Consider the following 22,998-nt stretch of genomic DNA (forward strand, 5'->3'; position numbering starts at 1 on the left):
ATATTAATGTCATGATCCGAAACACGGGGACGTCCTCAACAAATATAAAGCAGAACTAGTGGTGAGTTATTCTGGTGGATGAAGGAGATGATAACGGTCTCTACGGAGACGAGACACGGAGATAAGCCCCGCCCCTCGCGGAGCGTCTCGACGCTCATGGTGAGAACACGGCTAACGGTCGAGCGAGTAAACTCACGCGTTTTGGGTGACGCGAAAAATCGCTTCTCTTTTGGTGTGAACGCACCTTTACACACGATGAGGTACGTCCCAATGCAAAGCCAGTGGAATGCAGTACCCTTCGACCACCAGCAGGATTTCCTTCATCCGGTCGTATTTTGCAGTGTGCGAGCCGACATGCGTCTCCTGGCTGTTCTGACCCACCAGGGGGTCAAAGTCGAGGTGCCATGTAGCGAGGACGTGTATCCCAATGTACTGCACGCTGAATGCACCATGTGGACGGCGTAGGTTCTGCTGCAGTGTGTCCAAGAAACCAAAAAGCAGACACTTTTAGCTCCGTCAGCCCTTTCACACTTCGTTAGCGCTGTTAGCATCGTTGGCTACGAGCTACCAGATAAACTACCGACATGTCGAGTCGCTCACAATGCTCCCATCTCGTATCTTGCACCTTTAAACAAATGCAGCAAAAAAAAACGTTGTTTAAAAGTCCAAACTGAGCCTCAGACGAGCTTTGAATGTCGATGAGAGCTAATCCGCTAACGCTGAGCGGGGACCAGGATCGCAGGTCCAAAGCTTTGGGTCTCTCGTTGGCCTCTGGAGGAGCATCTGCAGCGTCTCGCCTGCCGCCCCTCATTTTGAACCCGTCGTGCCAAATGAAAACAATGAAAACACTGAAAACACTGTCCAGACGTTGGGACCGGCGCCTTACCGATGAACTACAAACCAGAACGACGTCCCTGATGTCCCTCATCACATATTCCTGGAGGCTCCACGTCGCTCCACGTCCGTCGTGTGTCATGAAGTGACGACCGGACTCCTCTCAGCACAGCAAGCGACCGGCTGCTGTAAGAAACCATCGGCCGGCGTCTCGGAGGAGCTCGCCAGACGAACCAGCAACGCGCCGCGTCCTCGAGGGTTCACGCCCGGCCAACACAGTGTTCATGAACACGAGGCAGGAACCATCCTGGAGCTCTTCAAGCGTCAGAGAAGAAACCGATTACGCCTCAGGCAAACTCTAAAACGTATTCTGATACTGTAGACGGATCTGTCTGTACCCGGATACTACATATATATATATACAGTATATATATATATACAGTAGAGATGCACCGATCAGGTTTTTGGTGCTGATCACCGATCACTGAAATCAGTATCTGCCGATCACCGATAATACCGATCACGGTGTTGATTGAAGCATTCTATTTATTGTGTAGCATTATTGCTATGAGGACTATGAGGAAATACATATATAAAGCACCTCAAACATGAAAGAAATTACAGATTTCTTTAAACATTTAGGACTTTTACTTTGAAAAATTTCCTAATTGATACATTACAATTGTTTGATTGCTATTGTAGGGGATTTCAGATATGTATGGAACACATCTGCATCATTCATTTCCTGGAACTCTTGGGGAAATCTATATACAGGACTTTTCTTAACATACAAAAGTCTGACTTATTTTTATAAACTCTTCCTTGGTCCAGTAAAAATGTTTTAATGTTAGCATAATTTAAGCTAAATCTCAGAAACGATCTATAAAGATACAAAATCAGTTCATTGTTTACTTTTATATGCTAGTGAATGATTTGTCGACATCTTATTTTGATAAACGGATGTTGTTTCACGTGGTTCTTTCCGCGAACTTTGCAAAACCGGATGTTGTCACTTTAATCCTTCCGCTAACGTTATCAAAACCCTCTCGCTCCCGATGGAATGTGTTTACCGTGAGCATCAGTCTATGTGAGAGTCGGCTGAGTCGACCCAGAGATTCAACTCGGGGGACGGGGACGCCGCTCGGTGGTGAGGATCCCCTCTGACCTTTCACTCTGACGGCCCTCGCCGGGCGCATCGTCTCCGTTGCCGTGCGCGGCGATTGAAACGTCTGATAGTTTTTCTCGCAGATGTTACGTCATCTGATCGATCGGTTTGATCGGCCGTTTTGAGAACGCCGATCAAAACCGATAATGGCAATATCGGCCGATATGGATCGGCGCCGATCAGATCGGTGCATCCCTATTATATACTGTATATATTAGGGATGCACCGATCGGCGCATCCCTAATATATACAGTATAACCGATCAAAACGGCTGATCAGATGACGTAACATTGGCGAGAAAAACTATCAGAGACGTTTCAATCGCAGCGCACCGGAGACGATGCGCCCGGCGAGGGCCGCAGAGTGAGAGGTCAGAGGGGATCCTCACCACCGAGCGGCGTCCCCCGAGTTGAATCTCTGGGTCGACTCAGCCGACTCTCACATGTCTGCCCCTAGAGATGCTCACGCTAAACACATTCCATCAGGAGCAAAGAGGGTTTGATCAAGTTAGCGGAAAGAACCACGTGACACAACATCCGTTTTTCAAAATAAGATGTCGACAAATCATACACGAACATATAAAAGTAAACAATGAACTGTTTATACACTATAAGCTGATGCACCTGCGGGTATAAAGCACTGGAGTATCATTCAAACAAACTTAAATTAGACACACAGAAGAAGAAGAAGAAAGAACCACGTGAAACAACATCCGTTTATCAAAATAAGATGTCGACAAATCATACACGAACATATAAAAGTAAACAATGAACTGATGTATCTTTATAGATCATTTCTGAGATTTAGCTTAAATTATGCTAACATTAAAACATTTTTACTGGACCAAGGAAGAGTTTATAAAAATAAGTCAGACTTTTGTATGATAAAAAAAGTCCTGTAATTAGATTTCCCCAAGAGTTCCAGGAAATGAATGATGCAGATGTGTTCCATACATATCTGAAATCCCCTACAATAGCAATCAAACTATTTTAATGTATCAATTAGGACATTTTTTTAAAGTAAAAGTCCTAAATGGTTAAAGAAATGTGTCATTTTTTAAATGTTTGAGGCGCTCTAGATATGTTTTCCCTCAGAGTCCCAGGCAACGACTGATGCAGATGTGTTCAGGACGTCCCTGACTTCTCCTAGCCTGGCAATCAAACAGATTTACTGTCGCAATTAAGAGATTTTTCAAATTAAAAGTTCTAAATGTTTAAAGAAATCTGTAATTTCTTTAATGTTTGAGGTGCTTTATATATGTATTTCCTCATAGTCCTCATAGCAATAATGCTACACAATAAATAGAATGCTTCAATCGACACCGTGATCGGTGATCGCTATTATCGGATCGGCAGATACTGATTTCAGTGATCCGTGATCGGTGATCGGTATTATCAGATCGGCAGATACTGATTTCAGTGATCGGCACCAACAAACCTGATCGGTGCATCTCTAGTATATATCTATGTTTGTTCTTATATTGCAGCAGCCTGAGCAGGTTCGGTGCATTATTAGAGGAGATGCTCCGCATCCGAGCCGATGTTTACGAGACGGCAGCGCGACATCTTACATTTGTCTTCGCAGCCCTTCAAAATACAACAAAGAGTTTTATTTTTGGGTCACTTTTACTGAGGTAATGGTTAATAATGTTCCCCACAGCCAACCGCCCGCATGCACTCACGCATCAGCTCAGTCAGCCTGACACGTGAGACCCACAGGAGCCTGAAAGGTTCCAATCCTCCAGGCGGGCCATCGCTCTGCTTTAAGTACATCCCGAGATCTAGTAAACTAACAGAATTAATGTTTTTATAATTATTGTATTAACCCTTTGAACCACGGAGGATCCAATCAACTTCTTCAACATGATAACAATCACTCCATCTCATTAGACTGTAACTGCATGAATAGATCCGAGGGACGCCAGAGCCGTCGCCCAATCACACGCCATCGAGCTGTCAATCACGTCAAAGCAATTAACTTTAAGCAATTCATGAAAACAGCGACAAAAAAAGAGAGAGAACAATCCTGTGCTCATTTCAAACGCCCTCGGGGAGCCCTAGGATGTGAAGATAACGCGTAGCCGCCGCCGTCCTACCGGGAGGCCGGCCGGCAGCGGCAGCGATGACGAGCAGCGTGAATGATTTATAACGTGATCTCAGGGATGGAACTCTCCTACCTCTGCAGATCGGCACGGGGAAGTCCCACACCGACACGCCGGCTGCCGTCGTCACGCAGGTGAGCAGCGAGTGGCCGTCCAGGACGTAGCCGGTGACGCAGCGGTAGCGGATCTTGTGGCCGACGTTGAACTGCGTCCCGTTCAGGATGCCTTTGGGGGGAACGCCCGGGTTCCCACACGAGCTGCTCCTCAGCTCTGGGGAATGGAAGGAGACATGAATGGTTAAGGGCGCGATCACCGGGCGAGACTTTAGAAGCTCAGCCGTTCCTAAAACGCCTTGGCAGAAACGCTCCAGGCAAACCAGCGGCGTGCGCCTGGAGAGCAACCAGCCGGAGACATGGGTTCAGATATTAAGAAGAAGAAAGGAAAGAGAACGGAGAATACCAGCATCTATTCCTCGAATGGTGTCTCGATGGCGAAGCTTTCAGTTTCACTTCCTGAGCAGGAGTCAGCTGGAGTCGTGTTTCTATTTACAATTATAAAGATCTTCATCATTAAATACGACAATATGAGCGTCTCATCCTATTGGCTGCCTTGGGCCTCCTGTTGATCCTATTGGCTGCCTTGGGCCTCCTGTCATCCTATTGGCTGCCTTGGGCCTCCTGTTGATCCTATTGGCTGCCTTGAGCCTCCTGTTCATCCTATTGGCTGCCTTGAGCCTCCTGTTGATCCTATTGGCTGCCTTGAGCCTCCTGTTGATCCTATTGGCTGCCTTGGGCCTCCTGTTCATCCTATTGGCTGCCTTGGGCCTCCTGTTCATCCTATTGGCTACCTTGGGCCTCCTGTTCATCCTATTGGCTGCCTTGGGCCTCCTGTTGATCCTATTGGCTGCCTTGGGCCTCCTGTTCATCCTATTGGCTGCCTTGAGCCTCCTGTTGATCCTATTGGCTGCCTTGGGCCTCCTGTTCATCCTATTGGCTGCCTTGGGCCTCCTGTTCATCCTATTGGCTACCTTGTGCCTCCTGTTCATCCTATTGGCTGCCTTGGGCCTCCTGTTGATCCTATTGGCTGCCTTGAGCCTCCTGTTGATCCTATTGGCTGCCTTGGGCCTCCTGTTGATCCTATTGGCTGCCTTGGGCCTCCTGTTGATCCTATTGGCTGCCTTGGGCCTCCTGTTGATCCTATTGGCTGCCTTGGGCCTCCTGTTGATCCTATTGGCTGCCTTGGCCAAGTGTGACGTTGATGAGCGGTGTTCCTCCACGCCTTACGCTTAAAGTTGAGAATATTTTAACTTGTCAGCGCTCCTAAACACTAGAACAACGCGCCGCGTTTAAAGGCGATGGTTTTGCGTCTCTGAGTCTCGTCTGTGTTGGAGCCCTGAGAGGAACCACGCGGCCCTCGTCATGTGTACGGAGCGATGTGGTTGTGTTTCTATGGACCTCCAAGACGTCCGTATTATATGTGAGATTGTTAGTCATCTCGGCTGTTGGTGTTCGGAGCATTTATTTAAATGCTAATAGCCAGTAAATGTCAGGCTGACATTTACGCCATCGCTACTCAGATGCTTAGTTATGTCTGCAGATCTGGAATCACCCGGGAAGAGGATAAGAATGTTGAAGTACCACAGCGCTGTCTTACCCATTGCTTTACATTAAGAGTTCACAAAATACTAATTTATAGCTGGAAGCTGTAATGGGGGGTGGGGGGGGGGGCATCAAGTGCACTCGCACAAAGCCTAAGGACAGAGGAAGCAAGGGAGATAAAAAAGAGAACGTTGAGGACGCTGCAGCTGCAGACAGATCTCATCACGAAAATATATATTTAAAAAAGAAATTACAGAACTGAATGTGCACTAGACTTTCAATTTATTTTAAAGAGCGCCTTTTATCCGACACCTAGTCTGATTACGCAGGTATATTAATAGAAGGACTTGAATATTATGTACTCAAACTATCATAACTGACAAATATCCTATGTATCTTTGTTTATATCTTGGCAGAAACTCTTCTGAAGATGGCACATTGAAGTGATATTATATATATATATATCTCACTATAAAGCAATGAGTCGCCTCATGTTGTGCTCATGTGCTGACAGAGTTAGAGTGATGATGATCAATGTATTCTTTTACAAACTATGAACAGAACTCTTCTCTAGAGCAAGTGATGAAGAGGTCTGGCCTCTTCCTCCATCCTGGATTCTTTAACTTCATCACAACCTTCCAGAACATTTCTCTCCTCCAGCAGACCTCATAACTCACGCTGCCACATGTCCAACCTGCATGAAACATACATCACCACGACGAGGTGACAGCAGAGCGCCGCTTTGCTGCAGGACAAAGATCTGGGATCCTTTGGAGACTTATGATGTTCTATGATGAGGGATTAGTGAACTCATGCTTTGTCATCTAATCACAGTTAAATATTTACAATAAGCTAAAGATCATTTTTGTACAAATCAAATAGTTTAAAATCCACACTTTAAGATCCACACTTAATAATCAGCTCATTTAATTGTATTATATAAAGAATATAACTTTGCTAAGCTCAGATACGTCTTTTCCTCTCAGACATGAGCAGGAGACACTCGGCTCCGTGACGCCGACTCTGGGGAACGACGAACAAAACCCAATTAGTGAGATCACATCCAGACGTGTCTGGCTGAACTTCCTTCAGCCGAACGCTCGTCACTCATCATGCAGTCAAGTCAGAAATATTAGGTTTTTTCATATGTGGCATCTGTTCGGGTGCAAATTATTCCAACTGAAAAGCCAGGGAACAAAAAGGCAATTTAGAAGCTCCACAGTGCTCCTGGACCTGAGGACGGAGGGACAGAGCGATGTCGGAGCGCCTCGTCCTGCAGAGAAGCTTTAAATGCAGGAACAAGTTCCAGGAATCATTTTGGAAATCCAATTTCTAATCCGCTCTGCACTGCAGATGGCCACGTTAACAGCCTCATACGCACGACCGCAAATGAATGCAGGAATAAATCCTCGGCATCGACTGCCGGCTGTTTGTTTCTTATAGAGGCGACATTAGAAACCGACATAATTAGATGAGTGACAGCTTGTTTGAGTGGTTATGGTGAGGTGCATGCTGGGGGAAGCACTAATGACACCTGGCCAACACGCGTGAGCCGGAGAAGCAGAGTTGAGCTTTGACATCCGACCTGTGCACAGGTCGGAGGTGAAGAACAGCACATGTCGGAGGTGAAGAACAGCACATGTCGGAGGTGAAGAACAGCACATGTCGGATGTGAAGAACAGCACATGTCGGAGGTGAAGAGCAGCACATGTCGGAGGTGAAGAACAGCACAGGTCGGAGGTGAAGAACAGCACATGTGGGAGGTGAAGAGCAGCACATGGGTGAAGAGCAGCACATGTCGGAGGTGAAGAACAGCACATGTCGGAGGTGAAGAACAGCACGTGTCGGAGGTGAAGAGCAGCACGTGTCGGAGGTGAAGAGCAGCACATGTCGGAGGTGAAGAACAGCACATGTCGGAGGTGAAGAACAGCACATGTCGGAGGTGAAGAACAGCACATGTCGGAGGTGAAGAACAGCACATGTCGGATGTGAAGAACAGCACATGTCGGAGGTGAAGAACAGCACATGTCGGAGGTGAAGAGCAGCACATGTCGGAGGTGAAGAACAGCACATGTCGGAGGTGAAGAACAGCACATGTCGGATGTGAAGAACAGCACATGTCGGAGGAGAAGAACAGCACATGTGGGAGGTGAAGAACAGCACATGGGGGAGGTGAAGAACAGCACATGTCGGAGGTGAAGAGCAGCACATGTCGGAGGTGAAGAACAGCACATGTCGGAGGTGAAGAACAGCACATGTCGGAGGTGAAGAACAGCACATGTCGGAGGTGAAGAGCAGCACATGTCGGATGTGAAGAACAGCACATGTCGGATGTGAAGAACAGCACATGTCGGAGGTGAAGAGCAGCACATGTCGGAGGTGAAGAACAGCACATGGCGGAGGTGAAGAACAGCACATGGCGGAGGTGAAGAGCAGCACATGGGGGAGGTGAAGAACAGCACATGTCGGAGGTGAAGAACAGCACATGGCGGAGGTGAAGAACAGCACGTGTCGGAGGTGAAGAACAGCCCATGTGGGAGGTGAAGAGCAGCACATGTCGGAGGTGAAGAACAGCACATGGGGGAGGTGAAGAACAGCACATGTCGGAGGTGAAGAACAGCACATGTCGGATGTGAAGAACAGCACATGTCGGAGGTGAAGAACAGCAGGTGTCGGAGGTGAAGAACAGCACGTGTCGGAGGTGAAGAACAGCACATGTCGGAGGTGAAGAACAGCACATGTCGGAGGTGAAGAACAGCACATGTCGGAGGTGAAGAACAGCACGTGTCGGAGGTGAAGAACAGCACGTGTCGGAGGTGAAGAACAGCACATGTCGGAGGTGAAGAACAGCACATGTCGGAGGTGAAGAACAGCACATGTCGGATGTGAAGAACAGCACATGTCGGAGGTGAAGAACAGCACATGTCGGAGGTGAAGAGCAGCACATGTCGGAGGTGAAGAACAGCACATGTCGGAGGTGAAGAACAGCACATGTCGGATGTGAAGAACAGCACATGTCGGAGGTGAAGAACAGCACATGTCGGAGGTGAAGAACAGCACATGTCGGAGGTGAAGAACAGCACATGTCGGAGGTGAAGAACAGCACATGTCGGATGTGAAGAACAGCACATGTCGGATGTGAAGAACAGCACATGTCGGAGGTGAAGAGCAGCACATGTCGGAGGTGAAGAACAGCACATGTCGGAGGTGAAGAACAGCACATGTCGGAGGTGAAGAGCAGCACATGTCGGAGGTGAAGAACAGCACATGTCGGATGTGAAGAACAGCACATGTCGGAGGTGAAGAACAGCACGTGTCGGAGGTGAAGAACAGCACATGTCGGAGGTGAAGAGCAGCACATGTCGGAGGTGAAGAACAGCACATGTCGGAGGTGAAGAACAGCACATGTCGGAGGTGAAGAACAGCACATGTCGGATGTGAAGAACAGCACATGTCGGAGGTGAAGAACAGCAGGTGTCGGAGGTGAAGAACAGCACATGTCGGAGGTGAAGAACAGCACATGTCGGAGGTGAAGAACAGCACATGTCTGAGGTGAAGAACAGCACATGTCGGAGGTGAAGAACAGCACGTGTCGGAGGTGAAGAACAGCACGTGTCGGAGGTGAAGAACAGCACATGTCGGAGGTGAAGAACAGCACATGTCGGAGGTGAAGAACAGCACATGTCGGATGTGAAGAACAGCACATGTCGGAGGTGAAGAACAGCACATGTGGGAGGTGAAGAGCAGCACATGCCGGAGGTGAAGAACAGCACATGTCGGAGGTGAAGAACAGCACATGTCGGAGGTGAAGGACAGCACATGTCGGATGTGAAGAACAGCACATGTCGGATGTGAAGAACAGCACATGTCGGAGGTGAAGAGCAGCACATGTCGGAGGTGAAGAACAGCACATGTCGGAGGTGAAGAACAGCACAGGTTGGAGGTGAAGAACAGCACATGTCGGAGGTGAAGAACAGCACATGTCGGAGGTGAAGAACAGCACATGTCGGAGGTGAAGAACAGCACATGTCGGAGGTGAAGAACAGCACATGTCGGAGGTGAAGAACAGCACATGTCGGATGTGAAGAACAGCACATGTCGGAGGTGAAGAACAGCAGGTGTCGGAGGTGAAGAACAGCACATGTCGGAGGTGAAGAACAGCACGTGTCGGAGGTGAAGAACAGCACGTGTCGGAGGTGAAGAACAGCACGTGTCGGAGGTGAAGAACAGCACATGTCGGATGTGAAGAGCAGCACATGTCGGAGGTGAAGAACAGCACATGTCGGAGGTGAAGAACAGCACGTGTCGGAGGTGAAGAGCAGCACATGTCAGAGGTGAAGAACAGCACATGTCGGAGGTGAAGAGCAGCACATGTCGGAGGTGAAGAACAGCACGTGTCGGAGGTGAAGAACAGCACGTGTCGGAGGTGAAGAGCAGCACATGTCAGAGGTGAAGAACAGCACATGTCGGAGGTGAAGAACAGCACATGTCGGAGGTGAAGAACAGTACATGTCGGAGGTGAAGAGCAGCACATGTCGGATGTGAAGAACAGCACATGTCGGAGGTGAAGAGCAGCACAGGTCGGATGTGAAGAACAGCACATGTCGGATGTGAAGAACAGCACATGTCGGAGGTGAAGAACAGCACATGTCGGAGGTGAAGAACAGCACATGTCAGATGTGAAGAACAGCACATGTCGGAGGTGAAGAACAGCACAGGTTGGAGGTGAAGAACAGCACATGTCGGAGGTGAAGAGCAGCACATGTCGGAGGTGAAGAACAGCACATGTCGGAGGTGAAGAACAGCACATGTCGGAGGTGAAGAACAGCACAGGTTGGAGGTGAAGAACAGCACATGTCGGAGGTGAAGAGCAGCACATGTCGGATGTGAAGAACAGCACATGTCGGAGGTGAAGAACAGCACATGTCGGAGGTGAAGAACAGCACATGTCGGAGGTGAAGAGCAGCACATGTCGGAGGTGAAGAACAGCACATGTCGGAGGTGAAGAACAGCACATGTCGGAGGTGAAGAACAGCACATGTCGGAGGTGAAGAACAGCACGTCTAATTACATCAGAGAACTTGAACTATTATTTACACAAAGTTTAGTTTAACCTCAGCAGTTTTACTTGACATTCAGATATCTGACAAGCTTCCCGTCTCATATCTCATGCATTATATATATACATATATATATATACTAGGGCTGTCAGCGTTAACGCGTTAATCTATGCGATTAATTTGGCCGCGTTAACGCAATAAAATATTTTAACGCAATTAACGCAACTTTGTTTACTTCCGGTGTTCGTTGAAGTTTTTTCACTCCCCTGAATTTCAAACAGCGGCAGTACGGTTTGACACTGTTTCCGTTTTTAAAACAAATATTTCTCCGCGAAAATAAGGAGCAGAAATGAGTTTAAACTCGTGGATGAATCAGTCGGGTTTCCTCCTGCTCCTCCTTCCTCACGTCTCCCCCTCTGATACACAGAGGAACGGAGGGGCGACGTGTCGGGGGACGCGGCGCGGAAAGAACTCCTCACACGAAACCTTCACCGTGATTTGTCAATCCGTTTGTCTGTCAACATTTTGCGAAAAAAACAACCAATGAACACTCAGTAAATCACAAAGGACCTCCCACCTCACAGGTGAGGCTCATTAGCAGCCTGTCAGTCAGTGAGCAGAGAACACGGCGCGAGGACAATGTGCCTCATTGAATAGAGCTGAGATTGTTCTGGAATGTTTGATGTAGAACACGTGGGGATGTGTCATATGCAAACGCCTTTAAAAGGTGAATTTCAGTGTTAAAGATGACAGGACCAATGGGGTCTCAATATACTTTTTTTTTTTTACTAATCTGGATGTTTCACTGAAGAAACAATTCATCATCCACAATATTAAATACCTCACTGGCACTTTATAGGTAGGAGCCTCTTTGAAAACACAGCTCTGTGTGAAGTTTTGTCTTTAAAAAGAAGAAAAAACACTTTTAATCGCGATTAATGAATTTCAAAATGTGCGATTAATTAGTTAATTTTTTTTAATCGATTGACAGCCCTAATATATACATATATATATATATACATATGTACAGGCACGTGCACAGATAGACCCCTAGTGGTGCTCAAGCACCAGCCCTTTTGCCCTGGATGAGAAAAGTGCCCTTTTTGCTGGAGACACTTTTTTTTCATTCATCAGTATTTAAGAATAAAAGTTACTCTCTCTGTCATAAACTCCCCCCAAATGTGATTTGATATCCGACGGGGCATTTATTTGAGTTCTTGTGAGAATTTCGCCCCGACGTGCTCACAAGCGCTCACAACGTTGTTTTGTGATAAATCAACCACAACATTAGCGCTGCTGAAAACATGACGTCACAACTGGTCGACGTTTCCTAAAAAAAATAAACAAACAAAAACTCAGAAATCCATGATTTAAAAGCCTTGCAGCTGTTTACTGATGTCATGTTTGAGTGAGAGAGAGAGAGAATCTTTGTTGTGTTGTATAAATGCTGTTTAGACATATTTGAAAGTATGTTTATAAATGTCACGAGAATTCACAGGCAGAAAATAGGAGCTAAACTATTCTAACTATGCTAGCTCTCGGTGTCATGCTATCCTTGTGCATCATTGTTTTATGTGTTATCTCTTTGTTTTGTCTGTTCCAGTCTTACAACGATCAATCTTATAGAAAACGAACAACACAGCTCAGCTAAAATAGATTTAATTTACAGTAAAGTAACAACACAAGTGATCCAAACTATAGTTTCTCCTCTTCATCACTTTCAATAACACATTTTCGCTGCTTCTGAATTTCTTCTTGGCTGTTGATGACGATCAATATCGCTCATTTTGAAAATGAGGTCAGAGGGCAATACGGATCTGTATCAGACCAGCGAGGAGGGCGATAGTGGCTGGCATGACGACCCATTATCCAATCAGAACGCTTGTACTGTTGCTATATAATAATTCATCTTTATTCATAAAGAAAATGTAAGTTAGCGGTCTAATCCTGCCCAGAGGAAATGCAGGTCGAGGACAGCATCATTGGTGTTATGCTTCAACTTTGTCCGAATTTTTTCTTTGGCAATGGGTGCCCTTTTTTTTAGGTTTGAGCACCTGCCCCCCAAAATGTCTGTGCACGTGCCTGCATATGTATATATATAGATATCTATATATATATATATATATATCAGGGTAGGAAATGTATATACTTTTTAGGTGGCAGTTTTTCCCCCACTGACTGAAGTCCAGGGGCATTTAAAAAGAAACTAGGGACACTTTTTGAAACTTGTGAAATAACATTTAACCGTTGTTCAAAAATAATAAATATACTTATTTCGATTACAGTATATGAGCAATTAATAAGACTAGTAGTCTACAGATTCAGTGTTTTTAGATTTTTTTAAACAAAATAGAAAACATAAATCGGACAATCATATTCAAAGTTATTCTTATTTCTTTGTGGTTATTTATTGTTATTACATTTTTTAAACGACTATTAACAATTATAACTTATTTCTTTTAAAAAATCTTATTTGTGTACCTACCTAGTACAAGCAATACAGATAGGACAGACAACACAAAGAACAACAACAGTTATTATTTGAGGAAACTATTGGGGCATTTCTCGCCCCTCCTCGTGATACCAGGGGCAACATGATATATTTTAGTGTCAGTTTTGCCCTTTGTCCTTGTGTATTTCCGATGCCGATTATATATATATATATATATATACACAACCATATGCATACATACATACATACACAAATACACATACATACATATACATACAGAGGCATGTTGCATAATCTATACAAAAAGGGAAGCAATGGATCTGAAACTGCTTCCAGAAATGTGGTAACTATGAATATTAATGAGGTGAAGACATCGCTGTGCATCCCTACGCAGTGCAGCACGGCGCTGATGAGCAGCTAACACATGGCGCGGGAGTTACGGAGCCTGTGGCATTTAAATGTAATTGTTTGTGGGTTAAACAAAGTGTGACATGAGCACATGAAGCAATCTAAATATCTAAAAACTCCCGATAACCCGAGGACAGCAGATCAAGCTGCAGCGCCCTGCTGTGCAGAACACGAGTCTAGAGCTCCTGTAGGAGGTCCGCTTCGTGCTGCCAGATGTGATGCACGACTCCTCAGGACCCAGAGGCTGTTTCCCAGAAAGCCTTCCATCACAGCGATGATGTTTGACTGGAGCACGATGATCCCTGGAGACGCCCGCAGGCTGCACTTTAGCTATTTAACACTCATCTGGCAATTAAGGACAAAACTTGATGAGCAAGAGCCTGGCTGCAGAATCAGGCTGCCGAGCCATCTGGGGGAGACTTATTAGTGGAATGATGTCCAATTATGTTCAAAGGAAAATAAGGTTAGGTTATATGCATCACACACAGTCCATTCCAGGTGCTTTCCATTGTAATTAGTATGTGGGTTGACAAAATAATGGGATGGATTTTTAGTAATTGTGGTGTTGGCCTATATAAAGCCACATTCACTGTGCAATCAGCAGCTCTCCACTGTGGGGGTAACAACAGACACTCGTGGGATCAGAACTCCATGAGGAAGTTGAGTGTCACAGCGTGTCTGTGGGCGGGGCTCTGCTCGAGCGACTTCCTCCAACCCGTCTTCTATGAGGAGAACGGCTTCACTGGAAGGAGGTGAAACACCTTCTGGAGGGGGGGGGGGGGGGGGGGGGGGACAGGCTCAGATGGGCGTCCGGACTGGTGATGGGTGTCGTTTGGGTTTTCTCTGATGCCGGTACTAAACCGGCACTTTTTAAACGATACCGGTTCCTAAACGGTGCCTGAACCGGTACTTAAAAAAAGAAGAAGCACAAAACGAGGATGGACAACGACGACATTAAAAACCTCTTCTCCAGATTCCCTGTAGAAGACGTTCTCATGGAGCACCACAACAACGGAGACCAGACTGGAGCTCGAGCTTAAACATGGTTATAACGGCTTATGTATTATTTGTTGGCCCTGTTCTATGAATGCAAGACTTAAATCAACGTCACGGTGCTAATCTGAGTTAATATTGTCACCGGTTTCCGGTACCCAACCCTGCTCCTGAAGGCACCGCGGTGTCGGTCGTACACAGCAGCAGAGTTCACGCCCTGGACAGACGCATCGGCCACAGACACGAGATGTGCTGCTCACAGGCGTCTCCACTGGACGGCTGTGACTCGTCTGACTCGTCTGTGACTCTGACTCTTCTGTGTCTCTGACTCTTCTGTGTCTCTGACTCTTCTGTGACTCTTCTGTGTCTCTGACTCTTCTGTGACTCTTCTGTGTCTCTGACTCTTCTATGACTCTTATGTGTCTCTGACTCGTCTGTGACTCGTCTGTGACTCTGACTCGTCTGTGACTCTGACTCTTCTGTGTCTCTGACTCTTCTGTGACTCGTCTGTGACTCTGACTCTTCTGTGTCTCTGACTCTTCTGTGACTCGTCTGTGTCTCTGACTCTTCTGTGACTCTTCTGTGACTCTGACTCTTCTGTGACTCTTCTGTGTCTCTGACTCTTCTGTGACTCTTCTGTGTCTCTGACTCTTCTGTGACTCTTCTGTGTCTCTGACTCTTCTGTGACTGACTCTTCTGTGACTCTTCTGTGTCTCTGACTCTTCTGTGGCTCGTCTGTGACTGACTCGTCTGTGACTCTTCTGTGTCTCTGACTCTTCTGTGACTCTGACTCGTCTGTGTCTGACTCTTCTGTGACTCGTCTGTGACTCTGACTCTTCTGTGTCTCTGACTCTTCTGTGACTCATCTGTGACTCTGACTCGTCTGTGACTGACTCTTCTGTGTCTCTGACTCTTCTGTGTCTCTGACTCTTCTGTGACTCGTCTGTGACTGACTCGTCTGTGACTCTGACTCTTCTGTGTCTGTGACTCTTCTGTGTCTCTGACTCTTCTGTGACTCTGACTCGTCTGTGACTCTGACTCTTCTGTGTCTCTGACTCTTCTGTGACTCGTCTGTGACTCTGACTCGTCTGTGACTGACTCTTCTGTGTCTCTGACTCTTCTGTGTCTCTGACTCTTCTGTGACTCGTCTGTGACTGACTCGTCTGTGACTCTGACTCTTCTGTGTCTGTGACTCTTCTGTGTCTCTGACTCTTCTGTGACTCTGACTCGTCTGTGACTGACTCTTCTGTGTCTCTGACTCTTCTGTGACTCGTCTGTGACTGACTCGTCTGTGACTGACTCTTCTGTGTCTGTGACTCTTCTGTGTCTCTGACTCTTCTGTGACTCTGACTCGTCTGTGACTCTGACTCTTCTGTGTCTCTGACTCTTCTGTGACTCGTCTGTGACTGACTCGTCTGTGACTGACTCTTCTGTGTCTCTGACTCTTCTGTGTCTCTGACTCTTCTGTGACTCGTCTGTGACTGACTCGTCTGTGACTCTGACTCTTCTGTGTCTGTGACTCTTCTGTGTCTCTGACTCTTCTGTGACTGACTCGTCTGTGACTCTGACTCTTCTGTGTCTCTGACTCTTCTGTGACTCGTCTGTGACTCTGACTCGTCTGTGACTGACTCTTCTGTGTCTCTGACTCTTCTGTGTCTCTGACTCTTCTGTGTCTCTGACTCTTCTGTGACTCGTCTGTGACTGACTCGTCTGTGACTCTGACTCTTCTGTGTCTGTGACTCTTCTGTGTCTCTGACTCTTCTGTGACTCTGACTCGTCTGTGACTGACTCTTCTGTGTCTGACTCTTCTGTGACTCGTCTGTGACTGACTCTTCTGTGTCTCTGACTCTTCTGTGTCTCTGACTCTTCTGTGACTCGTCTGTGACTCTGACTCGTCTGTGACTGACTCTTCTGTGTCTCTGACTCTTCTGTGTCTCTGACTCTTCTGTGACTTGTCTGTGACTGACTCGTCTGTGACTGACTCTTCTGTGTCTGTGACTCTTCTGTGTCTCTGACTCTTCTGTGACTCTGACTCGTCTGTGACTCTGACTCTTCTGTGTCTCTTACTCTTCTGTGACTCGTCTGTGACTCTGACTCATCTGTGACTGACTCTTCTGTGTCTCTGACTGACTCTTCTGTGTCTCTGACTCTTCTGTGTCTCTGACTCTTCTGTGACTCGTCTGTGACTCTGACTCGTCTGTGACTCTTCTGTGTCTCTGACTCTTCTGTGACTCGTCTGTGACTCTGACTCGTCTGTGACTCTGACTCTTCTGTGGCTCGTCTGTGACTGACTCGTCTGTGACTCTGACTCTTCTGTGTCTCTGACTGACTCTTCTGTGACTCTTCTGTGTCTCTGACTCTTCTGTGACTCTGACTCTTCTGTGACTCGTCTGTGACTCGTCTGTGTCTCTGACTCTTCTGTGTCTCTGACTCTTCTGTGACTCGTCTGTGTCTCTGACTCTTCTGTGTCTCTGACTCTTCTGTGACTCTTCTGTGACTCGTCTGATAATCAAGGACTTAAATTCATCGTGTGCCCTGACTGGAATGATGCTGTAATCTCCAGATGTCGCTGGGGTCTCAGACAGATTGCACTCAGCCAGATAAAAATATGATAACATCTAAATCATTTTACGACGCCACATTCTACAGGATACGTAACGGTCTTGAATAATTTCCCATGGATGGTCTATGCAAGAAAAACTAAAACCTCCCACTACAATACTAGTGTACAGTATCTGATTTACAGATGTACTGGCGACAGAACATTCACACTGACGTACCAAGGCAAACACATTTATTCAAATACTAGTTTGAGAAACTCACCCCAGGTCACTAATTAAAAAGTAGGAGATAAAGTGAGCGACGACTCGTTGGCCTTCGGTCCGTCCTGCGAGTCTCAGACATTCACGACGTGGAATTCATTCAAAAGACGAGTGACGCAGGTCGGAGGAGGCGGCTGGTTACAGCCTCGCCTGCTGGCATCTACAGAACTGTGATAAATAATGAAGTATTATTACAAAGTACTTTGAATAATAGCCTGCACTTAACATTGAAACAGGATTTCTACTTTTTACGAGGCTTTGAAGAGCCCCCTAAAAAAACCAAGTGCTTTAGATACGAGTTAGCTCTGAGCTAACGCGTATCTAAAGCACTTGGTTTCTAGCTCTGAGCTAACGCGTATCTAAAGCACTTGGTTTCTAGCTCTGAGCTAACGCGTATCTAAAGCACTTGGTTTCTAGCTCTGAGCTAACGCGTATCTAAAGCACTTGGTTTCTAGCTCTGAGCTAACGCGTATCTGAAACACTTGGTTTCTAGCTCTGAGCTAACGCGTATCTAAAGCACTTGGTTTCTAGCTCTGAGCTAACGCGTATCTGAAACACTTGGTTTCTAGCTCTGAGCTAACGCGTATCTGAAACACTTGGTTTCTAGCTCTGAGCTAACGCGTATCTAAAGCACTTGGTTTCTAGCTCTGAGCTAACGCGTATCTAAAGCACTTGGTTTCTAGCTCTGAGCTAACGCGTATCTGAAACACTTGGTTTCTAGCTCTGAGCTAACGCGTATCTGAAACACTTGGTTTCTAGCTCTGAGCTAACGCGTATCTGAAACACTTGGTTTCTAGCTCTGAGCTAACGCGTATCTGAAACACTTGGTTTCTAGCTCTGAGCTAACGCGTATCTGAAACACTTGGTTTCTAGCTCTGAGCTAACGCGTATCTGAAACATTGGTTTCTAGCTCTGAGCTAACAGGCGCTCCCCAGGTACGGTGGAGAGCAGCTGGTGCCACGCCTCCTCACAACACACACACGTCCCGTCCGCTCACACAAAGCTGAAGGAGAGCTCTCAAAGCACGGAGCGCCTCCCACGCCGCTTCATGACACGCAGCGACCTGCTTTTGTGATGCCAGAGAAAGTACCAGTCAATACCAACAATGACAAACAAAACCTTTGTAAACTAAACACACGAGTTGTAAATCTTTTACAAAATGTGTCAATCGTACAAGACAGTCAGAACATAAATGTTCTGGGACTGAGTCATCATGACAGACCCGAGTTTGACCTGCAGTGAGAGGCTTCCACCACCTCTCGTCACGGAGTGATGAGAGGTGGTGGAAGCCAGTCGGTGTGTAATGTAGCCTCAAAGGACGTGAGCACACAGGCAGCACCGCAGCCGCCTGGCTGGCTGCTCCACTGGCTGCTCCACTGGCTGCTCTACTGGCTGCTCTACTGGCTGCTCTACTGGCTGCTCTACTGGCTGCTCTACTGGCTGCTCTACTGGCTGCTCCACTGGCTGCTCTACTGGCTGCTCTACTGGCTGCTCTACTGGCTGCTCCACTGGCTGCTCTACTGGCTGCTCCACTGGCTGCTCTACTGGCTGCTCCACTGGCTGCTCTACTGGCTGCTCTACTGGCTGCTCCACTGGCTGCTCGACTGGCTGCTGAGCTGGATGTTCATGCAGGAGAAGAGTATTGACTGAAGCCATGTTGGATCACTGGGAAATGCAGCTGGTAAATAGCCCCCCCCCACACACACACACACTTTTCCAGCTCAGTGGTCACTCTGCATCGCCACCGACGGACAGATGACATTATTTGGGGAGAAGATGTTTTCTGGGTCAGCGGTCTTTAAGCCTTTTCCACCCAGAGGGCAGGTGGACGCCTCACGCAGGTTCCAGATGTTTTCACAGCGAATACACAACCTTCAACAAAAGGGCAAGCAGACAGCATCACTCCCATGTGCAGACGCTCCCCTGGGGCGCTGCACGTGTCCCTGTGAGATGTCTCCTGGTCAATGAATCTCCCTGGAGCTGGGCAGGCTGGGAGCAACTGTTTATTCTGCATTCATACAAAGGGACAGAGGACGTCGTCTGTGGGCAACGGCGCGTGCTCCGCTCTCCTGAGGAACCCCGAGTCGCTCTCGTTACCCATTTCAATAGTCACATAATATACAAAACAGTGAACTAAAGAAAAAGTGATCGTATAGTGGATTTACAAGACCATAAAATAAATGAAAAGGAACAGAAACTGTCTTTCTTAACTAATTAATTATTCATATTTATAACAATTAAATAACAGAGTAATAATAACAACTCACTCATTAATAACACACTCATAAAAACAACACACTGTAACATACCTGCACAAGAGTGACATTTCCATCAGCCCCCCCCCCCCCCCCCACCGCAGAACGAAATTTTCGGATATCAGTCAGTCGCGCGCAATTCCAGGATGCTTTATTTTCATTGGTTGCTGGATTAAATCTTACCCAGATACAACAGATACGTTTTTTTTCCGGATTGGCTATTGTGTAGCCCATTTCTTTTTTTGGATCGGCTGATTCAATTCAATTCAATTCAGTTTATTTGTATAGCCCAAATTCACAAATTACAAATTTGTCTCAGAGTGCTTTACAATCTGTACACATAGACATCCCTGCCCCAAAACCTCACATCGGACCAGGAAAAACTCCCAAATAACCCTTCAGGGGGAAAAAAAGGGAAGAAACCTGGAGGAGAGCAACAGAGGAGGATCCCTCTCCAGGATGGACAGATGCAATAGATGTAATGTGTACAGAAGGACAGATTTAGAGTTAAAATACATTCAATGAATATGACAGAGTGTATGAATAGTTCATAGTAGGCATATTCCACGATGGAGACCTCCACGATCCATCAGGCAGATGGCGGTTGGGAGGAGGAGTGGGCGGAGTCTCAACAGTGGGCGGAGTCTCAACAGGACAGTGGCGCAGTCAGGAGCAGGAATTCCACGACCCAGACGATCCATCAGGCAGATAGGATCTATGCCGTCTCATAGGGTCCGATGACCCCATGAGACGTGAAGTCACAAGGACTCCGGGGAGAAAGCAAAAGTAATGCAAATTTGTTTTATTCATATTTTAATTTACACGGTATATATACGGTATGCTTTGGAATTCTCAGTTAGTATAAATACTACAGCTTCTCACTTTTTCACGTATACACCGAGTTTTCACAAAATGTTTGGTCATGGAAATGTGGTTTAAAGTCATGGAAAGGTCCTGGAGATCCACTGGTCAGCATGTGGATGAACCTGTTCACTGGTCACCATGGTGATGAACCGTCACAAACAGACTGACAGCTTTCCTCTCCTGAGCAGTGGTCCCCATGTGGCCCCCTGAACAATATCAGAGACGCGTTCCGATTTATTATTTTGTTCACCTGGCCCGCTGCCGTTGAGATTGCAGTGAGACGCGGAAAAAATGTGAAGTGGTGCTCTTCTTCACAATAAAAAATCTTTGATGGGACGTGTCGCGTCTTGGCCAATCAGCGTTCAGATGTCCACAGCGTTTGGGAAGTTAGGTTAGCTTGAATGTTAGTCCGCTACATCTGCTGCTGTCACGCTGCACGGTGTAGCGATACTAACAAAGTACCCGTACGTTAAAAACGATGTGATTTAGCATATTTTTAGTATCGATACTTCATTAAAGAGCGCCCGATCAGAGCGAGAACCACAGCGAGTGGGGGCGTGGCTTATCTCCGTTGCCTTTCTCCGTGTAAACATATTTTCCGCTATCCGCCACGGAATAAATAACCACGTTTTCGACGTTATACTCTTGTGGAAATGCCACACACGTCGTGACATGTAGCGCCTGGTGTCTGGGTTCATAACGTCACCCGTAGGCGCACTTAGCTCCGTGAATGTCTCCGACGACGTGAATGACTTCCGCATCCAGCGCCACGTGAGCAGCAGCAGCCAATTAGATCCATCAACAGAGGATCAGCTCAGCGCTGATTGGCTCTCACAACGCAGCGTTCAGTCTCTCCTCTCGCTCCGCTCTTGTTTCTCCTGCGCCGCTCTGCACTCAACTCAACTTTGTTTATTCTCCGTGACTTATTGAGCGCCGTAATAATCGCGCGACACAACGAATCGATAATGAAATTCGTTGCCAACTATTTTAATAATCGATTTTTATCGATTTTATCGATTCGTTGTTGCAGCCCTAAATACAACTCACACGCAGTTGGAGGTACTCGACCAAACAGCTGCTGAGAGATTAGATTCCAACCGTCCACAAGTCCTTCCCTGTGTCCTTCCTGTGCATCCAGTCATGATTCAATCAGATCCGAGTGTCTCCAAGCATCACTCGCCGCTCAGCCCAAAGAGGAAGCTGCTTGCGTATCATTTTACTAATAACCACATCAGCACAAGGGAGAGGCGTGAGGAAATGTAAATGAATGCAATGCGGATGAACGCGTATGGGAGTCGTCTACGTGTGGTGCATGTGGGTCTCTGAAGAGACGCTCTTCATCCAGAGGACGATGAAGACAACGATGACGATGCCAGGAAACTTGTTGTCTTGATGCATTGCACCAGCGGCTTCTAACTCTCCGGTAGCGCCGTCCTCAGATGGCTCGTTCACAGCGGATGACATCGTTGCATACGATACGCAATTTGTTGTAAACACATCGTTAAAGTAAATAGCGCCATCATAACGAGGCGCCTGTAGAGGCTGGAGTACATAACACCATACATCTTAGATTGTTGTTCAAATATTTACGCTGTGTGCCGAGTACCCTCTTGTATCACAAGGATATTAAAGAATGAATGAGTCATAAGGAGCTGAGCTGCACATGTGATGGTCCAAGTAGGTCGAGCGTAGGTCGAGCGTAGGCCGAGCGTAGACAGAGTGGGCCGAGCGTAGGCCGAGCGTAGACAGAGTAGGCCCCCCACAGTGAAGACCGTCCGACAGGTCGAGGCGCCACGCGGCGGCGGCTCGTACGCATGCGGTGTCCACGCTCACGGCATCGCTGCCGCTGCCAGGCCCGACAGATCTGCTTCTGCTCAGAAAGATAATAGGCGACACGCGCCAAACCTCGAGATGAGCTTCCCGCTGCTCATTTTGAAAGTCTCTCTGCATGTGGGTTCACGTGTAAAAAGGTTGTCCATTCTCGTGAGTGTAATGACTCATTTACATTATGGGGCAGCTCCTGCTCCCAGAACACATGGAGGTGTCAGTTATTTGGAGCCAATTCACACTCATTTGAAGCTTTTATTGGCAAAACAGCAACAGATTCCATTTTGCTTTTGCGTGATAAAATACAGTCACTGCAAAAAAGACAAAGATACCCCGAGATGCATTTCAGCTCCCAGCTCCCAGCCCTCCAGCATCATCGGAGGTTAGTATCGTCTTTTAATTGGAACTTTCGTACTAACAGAAATAACATGAGATATCACTGGAGCGGAGAACAAAAGACTCTTTAAAGGTTTGGGTGTCACAGGTCGGTTAACAAGTGCACTTCAAACAAAGACTAGCTGCTCAGGAACATGACGTCAGGGACAGGTCCATCGGTCAGGACATGCAGAAGGTGGTGAAACACCAACAGAATATGTTGGTGTTCTGTAAAAGCCTTTTG

The 22,998-nt window shown here is 46.9% G+C and overlaps 1 protein-coding gene across 1 annotated transcript in view; it reads right to left on the reverse strand.

The window, feature by feature from the left end:
* Positions 1-22,998, reverse strand: part of csmd3a (CUB and Sushi multiple domains 3a) — a 306,306-nt gene that overhangs the window by 232,996 nt on the left and 50,312 nt on the right. The window contains exon 4 of the mRNA XM_056445250.1: positions 4,176-4,370. Coding sequence (XP_056301225.1) covers positions 4,176-4,370 — 195 coding nt within the window. The remainder of the gene's footprint in view (positions 1-4,175; positions 4,371-22,998) is intronic.

Source organism: Pseudoliparis swirei, chromosome 22, assembly GCF_029220125.1.
Source record: "Pseudoliparis swirei isolate HS2019 ecotype Mariana Trench chromosome 22, NWPU_hadal_v1, whole genome shotgun sequence".
Taxonomy (NCBI): domain Eukaryota; kingdom Metazoa; phylum Chordata; class Actinopteri; order Perciformes; family Liparidae; genus Pseudoliparis; species Pseudoliparis swirei.